General features: G+C 40.4%; 1 protein-coding gene across 5 annotated transcripts in view; it reads left to right on the forward strand.

The window, feature by feature from the left end:
- The window catches only part of AP2B1 (adaptor related protein complex 2 subunit beta 1), a 114675-nt gene that overhangs the window by 61359 nt on the left and 39804 nt on the right, over positions 1–13512 (forward strand). For 4 of the 5 annotated variants that reach the window (XM_080682045.1, XM_080682044.1, XM_080682046.1 and 1 more), the window contains 3 exons: positions 5677–5718; positions 6537–6683; positions 8093–8238. In XM_080682045.1, coding sequence (XP_080538171.1) covers positions 5677–5718; positions 6537–6683; positions 8093–8238 — 335 coding nt within the window. The remainder of the gene's footprint in view (positions 1–5676; positions 5719–6536; positions 6684–8092; positions 8239–13512) is intronic. The other variant, XM_080682048.1, reaches the window with a different exon arrangement.

Genomic DNA, 13512 nt, shown 5'->3' on the forward strand with positions numbered 1-13512 from the left:
GTGCCTTCTAAAATCTAAAACCCTAATAGGAAAAATACAGATTGATATTTTTGACACCAATAGGGTTTTGGTATAAGTTTTATTGTTTGTGATGGACTCTTTGTATACTGTTTGTACATCATTCTGTTCTGAGTCAGAATAACAGAGCTGTCAGTAAACTAACCTGAAGCATTCCTTAGACTCCCTTCAGTTAAATCAGTTCTGGAAAGTAGCAAATAACTATAGATGGGAGCAAAGAAATATCTGAGCTTAAGATCTACACCTCTACTTAAGAGAATGTCTTTAGATACTTGGACAACTCCACAGTTTTAGAAGCAGGAAGGTACTTTGGACTGGTTAGATGTATCTCAAATACATCTAATCCAGATTGTTGTGATATTTTGAAAAAATTTGGAATTTGTGTGTGTGTCTGCTCAGCGGCCATCTCCGTTGATAAACTTTTTTTAAAAAAACCTCAGCTGAGGATATGCTGTGTTTTGTTTTTTCATTGAATTTTAGAAAGAGGAATGAAAAGAGAGAGAGAAAGAAACATCAATGAGAGAGAAACATAGATCGGTTGCTTCCAGTCCGGGCCTTTACCGGGGATCGAACCCCCCACCTTTTGGTGTATGGACGATGCTCCAACCAACTAAGTCACACCAGCCAAGGTTCAGTTGATAAACTTTTATAAAAGATTTTTTTCTCTTTTCTTGGAGTCAGGCAGACCTGTTTCCTTATAGATCTTCTATATAGTTCTGCTATTGTAACATATTACCATTGGATCGAGGGTTTTTCCTTTTGATCTAGATGAGCTAGAACTATATGCAAACTCACCTCTAACTTTTGGCTCATCCTGGCTGTGCTGCAGAGCTCATGTAATTATACTGAAGTCCCTTTAGCTCATAAGTTATAATGGGTCACCATGAAATCACAGTTTTCCATCCAGTTACTGAACTAACATTGCAAGGACACATTGTTGTGTAGTTCAGCATGAACTGAGCCCTGTTCAGCACTACTCCTGGCATAATAAAGTGGCCAAATATTAGTACTATTCTAAGTACCATTTAATGACTGCAACTACTATGATCTAGATTGGGGATTGGAGTTCTACTATACCTCTAGTAGAACATTTGGACTTGGTTATCAGCTACAGAACTTTAGGAAAATTTCTCAATTTTTAGCATTTGAAATACTCTTTATTTTTTTTTAAATAAGTATCTTTTTTTGTTTTTATTGGTTTTCGAGAGAGACAGAGAGAGAGAAACATCAACCGGCTGCCTTCTGTACGAATCAAACCTGTAACCTGGGCCTGTGCCCTGACCAGGAATCCAACCAGTGACCTTTTGGTGCTCGGGATAATGCTCAACCAACTGAGCCACATCAGCCAGGGCTGAGATATTCTTTTCCTGAAGTTGGCACCTCGCCATCCTTCATCTTCCCGCATTCTGGTTTATTTGGCCTATAGGTGACATTATTTCCTTTGTAGAGAAAATAGTCTGAGTAAGGCAATACGGGGACGATGGGAAGTGGACAGCTTCAGAGAGACACTTAAAACACAGAATCTGGACACCTCAGGTTGAGATTACAGCCATGTCTTACATACCTACCACATTTCATTCCTGGCTTTCAACAGCTCACTGGATAACAGATATCACTGAATTTTTACAAATCCTAGTTTTACTGATTTTGTACCCTGCCTGATAAGTATTGCCAAACAGATAAATCTCATCTGACTCCATATAATACCAGCAACTCACTGAAATGGTTAATAGCTAGTTCAGGCTATATGACGACAACTTTCCTGGGTTTTGTTCAGCTTTCTAGTTTTCATTTTCTTTCTTGATTAATATCTGCATCATTCAGCTTGTCACAGTAGATAAGAGAAGCCACTCACTGCATAATTCGCTCCCATCTTGCTGACATCTCCCTATTAGTCACTCATGCCATCACTGCAATTACCGTTGTCATATTTTCAGAGAGGAGGATAATAATGTTCCTTAGAATCTTTTTCAGTCGAGAAGAACAGTGCTGAAAAAGCTTTAGTTTTGCTAGTTAGAAAACATACTGAAATTTTCCTTTCCCTTTGCTCTCTGGACATATAGCATAGTTAGGTGAGCCTTTATATTTCTGGCCTCATGTCTCTAATAGTCCTGGATCCTCTCTTGTAAGATCAGAGTTCTTGATTCTAGCTGAATTGTATCTGCTATACTGAACATAAAGAAATGAATATCGGGATTTCTTTTTAGTTTCTTCCTTGGTTTTAAATTAAATTGACAACTGGCCTGAGGAGGGGGAGAGTACATTCGGATCTTTTCCAGCTAAGATAATGTTCATATACTCAGAGATAATAAGATGGATAGCTAAGAAAATAAGGGCTATAATTGGGCTTTATTTCTTTTGACCTAAACACTGTCGGTGAGGGTCTTTTTCTCAAGGGCTTTTCTTGAATTCAGCATATTTGATAAAACTGCTCTTTCTCTTTCAGTGTGTTGTTGTTGTTTTTCTTGCCAATGAGTGCCAACCAAGTCCTTCTAAAGAATTCCATTTCTTTCAAGCTTGGATGGTAAACCTGACCAGAAGGGAAGACAATGGTGGGAGGAAGAAGGAAGGAGTTAACCCATTAGAAAGTCACAAAACCAGATCAAAGTATCAGGACAAATGAGACATTTTGCATTTTCCCTGTCCATAGGAAGCGTTTTTCTTTCTACTCAGGTTCCTTACTTCCTTTTTATTTAAGAATTAGCTTCAAAGTCATCTCTGAACAGATGAATCGAGTTCAAATAATAGTTAATTCTCTAAGGCAATGTTTTTCAACCTTGTCTGTGCATAAGAATCACTAGGGAAGCTTTTCAAAATTCTGATGCTCAGGCTACACCCAGAACAATTAAACCATCTCTGGGGTAAGACTCAGGCATGACATCACTATTTTTTTAATTTCTGTCCGCCCCCTCCCCCCCCCACACACACACATTGTGTATCTAAAGCTAAAAACCATAGTTAATGAAACACAATTGAAGTAATTATTAGTACTCTTAGAACACTTGAATTTTAGTCTAAGAAATTCCAGGTTTTTTATGAATAAAAACTAAAAACACCTTGTAATCAGCCTACCTTTGCAGACTTATTTTCTACAACTTTCCTCCCCCCGCTACCCTCCCCCCATAGCTATCCTGTGCTCCGGTTTAATTGAACCATACTCCTCCTTGATCTTGCTTTTATTTGTGTATGTGTTTTTCAGACTTTGTTCATTCCATTCAAGAAATAACCCCCCATTTTTGCCTTTTATAATCCCACACTACCACCTTTTTGAAGCTTCTTTTTATTATCTTCAGCCAGAAGGAGGCTCTCCCTTCAGAACTTCTCTTTTTTACTCTTAATATTCTGTTCGTGTTTTATTTCTCCTGCCAGTGGGCAAAGTCTGGGTTTTATTCATCTGTGTATTCTCTTCATTGCCTGAAGTGCCTGTATCCCAGTTAACATTACATCAGTATTTGCTTAAATAAAAGGAATTTCATGCTTTTTTTATGCCATGCTGCAGATGTGTGATATGTGTGAGAAAGTAGATGTATCTTTTTTTTCTTTCATACTTTTACAGTTATTCAAATTATTATTTATGATGACCTTTTTACTTATTTATGCATGTGACTTTTGTTCCATGTCTAACCAGATTCTGGAGAGGTTTGGAGTACTCTGTAGCTTAGAGCAGAACATGCTTATTAATGCCAGTTAGAAGCACCTGCCGGGGGTTATTTTCTGTCATGGTGGAAACAAGACTTTGTTAGAGGTCTTACTATTTTTCAGTATAGATTATGTTTTAGAGTTTGGCCACCCTGTTTATCTGTTCATTGAGAAGATAAATCTTTCCCAAATCCTGAAGACCAATGAAAAAAAAATTTTTTTAATTTTCATTCGAGGATATTTTTTCTATTGATTTTTAGAGAGATTGAAAGGGAGGGAGGAGAGGGGAGGAGAGAGAGAGATCAACAAACAGACAGACATCAACTGGTTGCCTTCTGCAGGAGCCCCAACCAGGGTCAGGGATCTAACCTGCAACCAAGGTATATGCCCTTGACCGGGAACCCGCGACCCTTGTGTCCATGGGCTGATGTTCTAACCCAGGGGTGGGCAAACTTTTTGACTGGAGGGCCACAATGGGTTCTTAAACTGGACCGGAGGGCCGGAACAAAAGCATGGATGGAGTGTTTGTGTGAACTAATATAAATTCAAAGTAAAGAAGCAGAGGGGAGAGCAAGAGAACCCTCCGCTCTTTCGGCTCCGCGGGCCGGATAGAACGGCCAGCCCGCGGGCCGTAGTTTGCCCACGGCTGTTCTAACCATTGAGCACAACTGAACAGGGCTGCAATTTTGTTTTTTAGCACAATCCCAGTACCAAGATTTCCAAGTTTCTACACCAAATGACAGACAATAAAGGGAACATTGTTTTGTAAAGCAGACACAAGCCTTTGGTGGTTCAAAGAGGTATTTTAGATGCACAGTGAGAACTAAGGAGGAAGCAAATGTGGAACAATAGCAAAAAAGGGTGTTTTTTTGCTTTTTAAACAGCATCATTAATTGTGTGTATATGTGTGTTTTGTTTTTTTTCCATGCCAGCTATTCTCAGCTTTAGTTCTTCTTTAATGCTTTGTTGTGGAAGACTGACTTCAGGGTGAATTATATAAGAACCCTGCAGGGGCAGGGAGGGCCGAGACTGAGACCATGCAGAATTATTTTCCTGCCACCTAGCTAATTAAATTAGGCTAATTCTCCAATAGTCAGCGTCATTTTACATGACCTCCAAATAAATCACAGTATTTCTCAGTAGTATTGACTGTGAGCGAGATTTGCATTCCCACTTCCTCACCAAATAGAATATCTTCCTATCCCAGCTGTTTTCTTTCTTAGGAAAGTTCTAAACTCTAAAAACCACTCTTGTTCCCCCTGTAATTTTTACAGCTTAAAATTACAACCCAATACTGGTTTGGTTCCCACCTTCTCAGAGGGGCAGCAAAGAAAAAATAAAATATTTTCAAAATATTGTTGCTTGGCCCTGGCTGGTTTGGCTCAGTGGATAGAGTGTCAGCCTGTGAACTAAAGGGTCCCAGGTTCAATTCCGATCAAGGACAAATGCCCGGGTTGCATGCTTGATCCCCAGTAGGGGGCTTGCAGGAAGCAGCCGATCAATGATCATCTCTCATCATTGACGTTTCTATCTCTCTCTCCCTCTCCCTTCCTCTATGAAATCAATTAAAATATATTTTTAAAAAATACTACTGCTTGAAGGTAGAGCTTTTTTAAATATGCAGATTTTTAAATTTCTGTTTGGGTTTGTGCCTATGTACCCCTTTGGAAAGATTGGATCTGAAACATCTCTAAGATGTCCCAGCTCCATCTTCTTTCCAAGTTTTCTCCAAACTCCTACACACCATCACTGTCATTACTTGGTTCCTCTAGGACAGTGGTCGGCAAACTCATTAGCCAACAGAGCAGCAAACCATGGCGGCTTGCGATCCACAGTTTGCCGACCACTGCCCTAGGACATATTTCTCTGCAGTCTAGAAATTCTTTCAGCTTTGGGACACAATTGAAGAGCATGTATTCCAGAAACTTGGTAGAGCAATTTATAGATTCTGTATGGGCATCTAGTACTTAGTTAAATGAACTCTACCTCTCTCTTCTCTCTCTCCTTTCTCTCTTTCAGCTTGGCAGTGACCTTGGCGGGGGCATTGGAGGAAGTCCGGCAGTAAGTGCCATCCATTTTTTTTTACCATGGGATGCGCTGCCCCCTGTTTGATGCCTTTCCTATGCACACATTCTCAGACCAGCCACCACTATCTAGCACTATACACCAAAACTTTTATAGCAGTATATGAAGACTAGAGAGTAGCATAGGATACTTGGAATCTTTGGGGGTCATACATCACATGTGGTATAGGGGCATCTTTAGGGATTGGCACTCTGGTGTTTACACAGATCTTTGTTTTCCTGACATTAGAGAGCTAAATGGAACCTCCCATCTCGACTGGCTAATACCTTTATTCTCTGGTGTCATCTTAAAATACTTGACAGAGTCAGTTGGGCTCAGAGTGAGACTCTCCTTGTAAGTTAGTTTGGGGATGGGAATATCCTCCTCCCACAGGAGAGTTTCCTCCTAGATATTTATGTCTAAAAGGGGAAATAAGACTTGCCTGGACCCAAGTGGGAATGGATCTGCTGTCTAAGTTGGATGCTTCTTCTTTCTGTAGAAAGAAACTTTTCTTCTATAGGGTACTTATAGGCCTTTTGCACAGAATCATGGAAGCTAAAATTGGAAACAAATAAATCTTGATCACTGTGTTTCTAATCCTACTGATTACTTTCTCTTGATAGAACCTCTAAAGAGTGTTTATCTTATCAATGATGATTAAAAGGACAAAGAATATACTAATTCAACTCCTAATAATATTGTGATTATGGTGTGTTCTTATTGATTTATCAGTATTACTAAAATATGTAGAAACATTGTAAGGGCTATTAATCTGTTCTTCCTGATCTGCTCCCCTCCCCTGTTTTTCTCTGCAGGTGGGACAATCCTTCATTCCATCATCAGTGCCTGCAACCTTTGCTCCTTCACCTACTCCTGCTGTGGTCAGCAGTGGTCTGAATGATCTATTTGAACTCTCTACAGGGATAGGCATGGTACATGGTGGATATGTGGCTCCTAAAGCTGTAAGTAAAACAACACTTTCATCTACACTAATAAAAGAGAAAGTTGTAAATTGACCATACCTTCACGATGCCCATCAGCCAATCAGGAGTGAGTATGCAAATTAACCCAACAAAGATAGTGGCTTAATTTGCATACACGCGCCCAGCAGCAGGGGGCGGGACACTTGCATCGTCACCATGCCGACAATGCAGGTGTCTGCACAACCCCAGCCACTCCAGGCCTCTGGGCAGCATGGGAAGGCGGAAAGGCAGCTCCAGGCTAGAGCGGAAAGGTGGCTCCGGCCAGAGCGAAGACTGCCGGCAGCCTGGGGAAGGAAGGCCCATTCTTGCACGAATCTTCGTGCATCGGGCCTCTAATATATATATTTGATTTCAGAGAAGAAGGGAGAGGGAAAGATAGAAACATCAATGATGGGAGAATCATTGATCAGCTGCCTCCTGCACACCCTCTACTGAGGAATAAGCCCACAAACCAGGCATGTGCCCTGACTGGGAATCAAACCGTGACCTCCTCCTGGTTCATAGGTTGGTGCTCAACTACTGAGCCACACCGGCAGGGCAAAGCAACACTTTCTTAATGGACATGACCTGAATTACTTAGTTTCTATCATTTGTGTTACTTCCACTGATAATAAATTCAAGGTTTTGGCCCTTGTTTTGCATGATTTAAGAAAAAGATGAAAGGTGTCCTTAAACTTAGCAATAGGAAGTACTGTAACCATTTTTATAATTAGAGTTAAAATTGGCATTACTAAGTATTTGAGTTTTGTTCTCATGCTTAGAAATATTGTCTAGTTTGTCGACACTGCAGTCAATCTAGTATAAATTTGATATGTAATACCACAGGGGGAAAATATAGAGAAGTAATATTTTTATTTCTCATTCCTTACATTCCCCCTTTCCATTGATACTACATATGGATTCTAGAGTGCCTGTTTAAATTTGGTGTACCTTTATAGAGTTCTGATGTAGGTTTTTGTCATTGGTGTTCTTTTAGTCTCAGCTTTACTGATGTCATGCTCACATAGAAATTAAAAAAGGGAAACTACCTTTACTGTAGTTTGGGGGCCAGGGGTGGGTAATGAATGAATTATTTAAAGAAAATAGGTATTCAGATTATTTAAGCAACATCTGAGTTCTTACTATTTACTGGAAACTAATTAAAAGTATACATTAGACATAGTCCTTGCCCTTAAGGAGATTATTAATAATGATATAAAAAAGCCTTCAAAGATTATAAACATGCATTTTTATTAGTAGATTCAATGTCTTCCCTTTTAAGCCTTTCACCAAAGCTACTAACAAAATCACCATAATTATCTAAGGAAGTGAAATTTCATCTTTATTTTTAAAAAATAGCATCGAGATAAATCTTACCTAATTTCATTGAGCTCTATACTGTGTTCCAGGTCTGGCTGCCTGCAGTAAAGGCCAAAGGCTTGGAGATTTCTGGAACATTTACTCATCGTCAGGGGCACATCTATATGGAAATGAACTTCACCAACAAAGCTCTGCAGCATATGACAGACTTTGCAATCCAGTTTAACAAGAATAGGTAAGAAATAAGTGTCCTCAACTAGATTCATGTGAACCTTGTGTCCAATGAGAGAATGCTCCATTAACGATGGGGGGAAATTCTCATGTTGACAAATGCTAGATGTAGAGGGAATGCTGGCTGTTGCACATCTACTCGGTTGTCAGCTTCAACTCGGAAGGCCCTAGGGAATTTTGCTGGGAAACTCATTCCTGTAGAAAGAGGAAACCAGACCTTAATGCTTTCTTAAAGGATTCTAGGACTAGAATGTTTTTACTAAAACAGTTTTTTTAAAAAAATATTTTTAATTGAAATCGATTTACTCATTCAACAAATATTGTTTAGCATCTGTGTGCCAGACATTTCAAGGTACTTAGACTAGAGTAGTGAACCAAACCAATGTGTGTCCAAAGCTCACATTTTGGTGGGGATAAATGGACTTTGGTTGATGTAAAAAATATAGAAGACAGTCAGTGTACCTGGTTAGTTGAGTAATTAAATATAGGCTGACAGTCTGCTTTTAGCATGAATTCTCTGCTTTAATAAGGAGAACATGAAGACATAAAATGTTGATGTCCTGCAGTTCTGAGACATCACTGATTTTTCATTGTGATTAAGAAAACTGGCTGTTAGACTTTGATGGCAGGTCTGTTTATTCATAAACACAAGATATTCAAACTTGTTTCTAACAAAGTAGTAATTGGACCCCTAAAATAAATTTAATAAAATTCGTCAGTAACAACTTACATTAGTTACTGTCTTATCATTTGGCACTAACTGGATTTGAAAGTTTGGCACATTAGAAATCACTTAAGTGTCTAGAAAATCTGTGTGTATTTTCTGTCAAGACCAGTTATATTTCCAGTCACTTTTAAGGGAGCTGGCCATGTTCAAGGCCAAAACTGTTGGGAAAATATATTGTAACTAGAGGCCCGGTGCACGAAATTCATGCATGGGGGGGGCGGTGTCCCTCAGCCCAGCCTGCACCCTCTCCGAAACCACCGGGATTGGGCCTGAACGGGCAGTCGGACATCCCTCTCACAATCCAGGACTGCTGGCTCCCAACTGCTCGCCTGCCTGTCTTCCTGATCACCCCCTAACCACTCCCCTGCCAGCCTGATTGATGCCTAACTGCCCTCCCCTGCAGGCCTGGTCACCCCTAACTGCCCTCCCCTGCAGGCCTGGTCACCCCTAACTGCTCTCCCCTGCAGGCCTGGGTCCCTCCCAACTGCCTTTCCCTGCAGGCCTGGTCGCCCCCAACTTCCCTCCTCTGCTGACTTGGTCACCCCTAACTGCCCTCCCCTGCAGGCTTGATCGCCCCCAACTGTCCTCCCTTGCAGGCCTGGTCCCTCCCTACTGCCCTCCCTAGCTGGCCATCTTGTGGTGGCCATCTTGTGTCCACATGGGGGCAGGAGCTTTGACCACATGGGGCAGCCATCTTGTGTGTTGGAGTGATGGTCAATCTGCATATTACTCTTTTATTAGATAGGACAGAGGCCTGGTGCACAGGTGGGGGCCAGCTGGTTTGCCCTGAAGGGTGTCCCGGATCAGGGTGGGGGTTCCCTTGGGGCGTGGGGCGGCCTGGGCGAGGGGCCTGTGGTGGTTTGCAGGCCGGCCACGGCCCCTGGTGACCCAAGCGGAGGCCCTGGTATCTGGGGTTTATTTATCTTCTACAATTGAAACTTTGTAGCCTGGAGCGGAGCCAAGCCTTCTGCTTGCTCTGTGGCAGCAGCCATTTCTGTTGGGATTTATGTATCTTCTATAATTGAAACTTTGTAGCCTTAAGCAGAGGCCTGGGCCGGCCAGGGCTGCAGAAGTTTGGCTTCCTCCATCACTGCGGGCAACCCTAGCCTCCTGCTCTTTCCAGCTCCGTGGCTGCTGCCATTTTTGTTGGGATTTATTTATCTTCTATAATTGAAACTTTGTAGCCTTACGCGGAGACCTGGGCCGGCCAGGGTGTGTGGAAAGCTTGGCTTCCTCCATTGCCGGGGAAACCCAAGCCTCCCTCCTGCTCTCTCCATGGCTGCAGCCATCTTGGTTGGGTTAATTTGCATACTTGCTCCTGATTGGCTTGTGGGCGTGGTTTGGGTATAACGGAGTGATGGTTAATTTGCATATTACTCTTTTGTTAGTTATTAGATAGGATAAAGGCAGTCTGCATTGTCTACCTTCACACTTTCAGTCCTATTTGTCTTTGCTTTTGTTTCTTTAAATAGTATGATGCTTAGAAAAGTTTTTATTTTGGGTTCTGATAGTTATACTTTTTCCTTTATAAAATACTCGTAGTCCCTGCTTCCTATAGATAGTCTATTAATTTCCTACTGTAACCTATATCTTCTCCCCCATTAATGTCATAAGTACTGTCTTTGGATTTACTTTTATACTCTTAAGTATGCTTAAATTTCTATACTTGATTTGTTATCTTTGACCTTCAGTTATGACAGATGAGGCCAACTTGCTCTCTTTCCACTCCCTTGCTCCTTCTTTCACTCATTTTGTAAATTGTATGATTTCTAAATTTTACCCTTTCACCTTTGGTTTTGTCTTGAATTTGTGCTTATTTCCAGACAAAGAAAAGCCAATTACACTATATCTCTTGTGACCTTTTTTTTTTTATGAGACAAGTTATATTCCTAATTTCTACTATTACTGTTTCATGTAGAGTGATTCAGAAGCAGTATACGGTACAGAGGAAAGATCTATTTGGTTTTGGTCTAGTTGTTTTTATTTTAATTTCATTTTTTTAACTGATTTTAGAGAGAGGAAGGGAGAGGGAGGGAGAGTAGAACAGAGAGAGAGAGACATCCATCCATCCACCTGTTGGCTGACTCCTGCATCCCCCCCCACACACACACTGGAGATCAAGCCCACAACCCAGGCATGCACCCCGACCGGGAATCGAACCAGTGACCTTTTGGTTCATAGGTTGATGCTCAACCACTGAGCCACAACAGCTGGGCTAAAATTTTTTACATATTCTGGATACAAAGTCCTTTGCCAGATATGTGTCTTAAATTTTTAAAAATTTTATGGCTTACGCTATTTGTGTTCTAGCTAGAAATTTTTGTTAGACCCATAATTACCAATCTTTTTTTAATAGACATGTTATATAGATTTAACTCCTATATTTACTTTTATAATTCATTTAGAGGTAATTTTTATATATAGTATAAAGTAAGAGTCAAAGTAAATTTTTTTCCCATAATAAGTCTTGAAATCAGATAGTATAAACTATTCAACCTTATTCTTTTTTTAAAATTGTTTTGGCTATTTTAGGTCCTTTGCTGGGATTTTGGTTCAGTACAGTGACTGTGTAGATAAATTTGGAGGAGAATTGATATCAGACAATATTGAGTGTTCTAACCCATCAACATGTTACATATCTCCGTTTATCTAGGATGTCTTTAATTTCTCTCTGCATTGTTTCATAATTTCACATACAGATCTTATTGCTAGTATATAGAAATATAATTGATTTTTCTATATTGAGTTTGTATTTTGCAACTTTGTTAAACACACTTATTAGTTCTAGTAGCCCTTTTGTAGATTCCTTAAGATTTTCTACATAGCCCTGGCTGGTTTGGCTCAGTGGATAGAGAGCATCAGCCTGTGGACTGAAGGGTCCCAGGTTCAATTCCAGTCAAGGGCACATGACCAGGTTGTGGACTTGATCCAGATCAATCAATGATTCTCCCTCATCATTGATGTTTCTATCTCTCTCTCCCTTTCTCTTCCTCTCTGAAATAAATAAAAATATTTTTTAAAAGATTTTCTACATAGATAAGTCATGTTATCTGTGAATAGAGACAGCTTTATTTTTTTCCTTTTCTGTCTTACGCCTTTTCTTTTTTTCTTCTCTTTTCTTTTTTTTCCTGACTATACTATCTGGGATTGCCAGTAAATGTTGAGTTGGTGTGGGTAAGAAGGGACACTTCTGTCATGTTCTAATTCTATGGGGAAAGCATTCAGTCTTTCACCAGTAAGCATATTGTTAGCTATAGGTTTTGCATGGAGGTTGAGGGAGTTCCCTTCTATTCCAAGTTTGCTTAGTTTTATTGAGTATTGAATTTTGTCAGGTGCTTGTTCATTTAGTGAGATGATCATGTGAAGTTTTTTTAGTCTATTATATAGCAGATTACATTGATTTTTCTAATGTTATACCAATCTTGTATTCCTGGGATAAATCCTATTTTGTTGGGATATGTTAGCTTTTTTATGAATTGCTGGATTTGATTTGCTAAAATTTTGTTGAGTATTTTTTGTATCTGTGTTCATGATGTAGTTTAGTTCATTTCTAACATGATTTATTCTTTTTTCCTGAGTTTTATTGGTTCCCCTTCACCTTCTGTTGTCTGGCCGTCTCTTTCCCAGTGCTTCCTTTGCTGTTGTGTGTTCTTAGGTAGCTTCAATTGTTTCATTAAGTGTTCTTTTCCCCTTACTTCATGTATAATTGTCTCATAATTCCACTTATTTCAGTGGCAAATTATTTTCAGGTATGTTTTGCTTGTCAATAAGGAAGTTGTACTGCTGTTTTTCCAGTTTTTAAGGATAGTGTCTTTGAATAGGTGCTGTGTTTATACCATTTTGATACTCATATTTGAATGAGTTGGAATTTGCAGGACCAGCTATTAGCCAGAGTTGTGGTAGAAAAGGAATATAAGCCCAGGGTAGTGTTTTAAGGTTTGTTGCCCAGAAACTCTCCTTCCTTTATTATGGTGTAGCCACATCTCCTTTGCCTCTCAGAACCTGACTTGATTCAAGAAGACTTTTTATTTCTGTCCTAAACTCTGTAGATTCTTTTACTGGTCTCCAAGGAACATAGCACTGTCTTCAGAGTATTTGTTTCCCCTTTGAAAGGTGGTGCTATATATATATTGACTAGTGACCCGATGCACGAAATTCGTGCACATTAAAAGGGGATTAATTAGAGGAAGTAATTTAATATTGCTATTTGCCCTTTCTCTATAATAGAAGTGTCAGAGATGAAAGAAAATTAGTAAAATGTATATGAAAACTTTCCTCCTGTCAGAGTCTGGGGCACACCACACGACCCAGAGTCAAGTCCCCACCCACCTACATGTGCCTCAAAATTGTGTGAGACCCAGACCCGGACGCATCTCCCCCCTCCATTGGGCTAGATCCAGACCTGGCCAGTCCCACCCTTGTCAAGCCCCACGGAGCAGGGGGTGTAGCCTCAGGTCCCCTGGCCCGGCGCCAGAATGGGGGGGGCGTGGCCTGAGGTTCCCCCATCAAGCTCCACTGGGTGGGGGGCATGGCCTGAGGTACCCCATCAAG

Source organism: Plecotus auritus, assembly GCF_963455305.1.
Source record: "Plecotus auritus genome assembly, chromosome: 7".
NCBI classification, from domain to species: Eukaryota; Metazoa; Chordata; class Mammalia; order Chiroptera; family Vespertilionidae; genus Plecotus; species Plecotus auritus.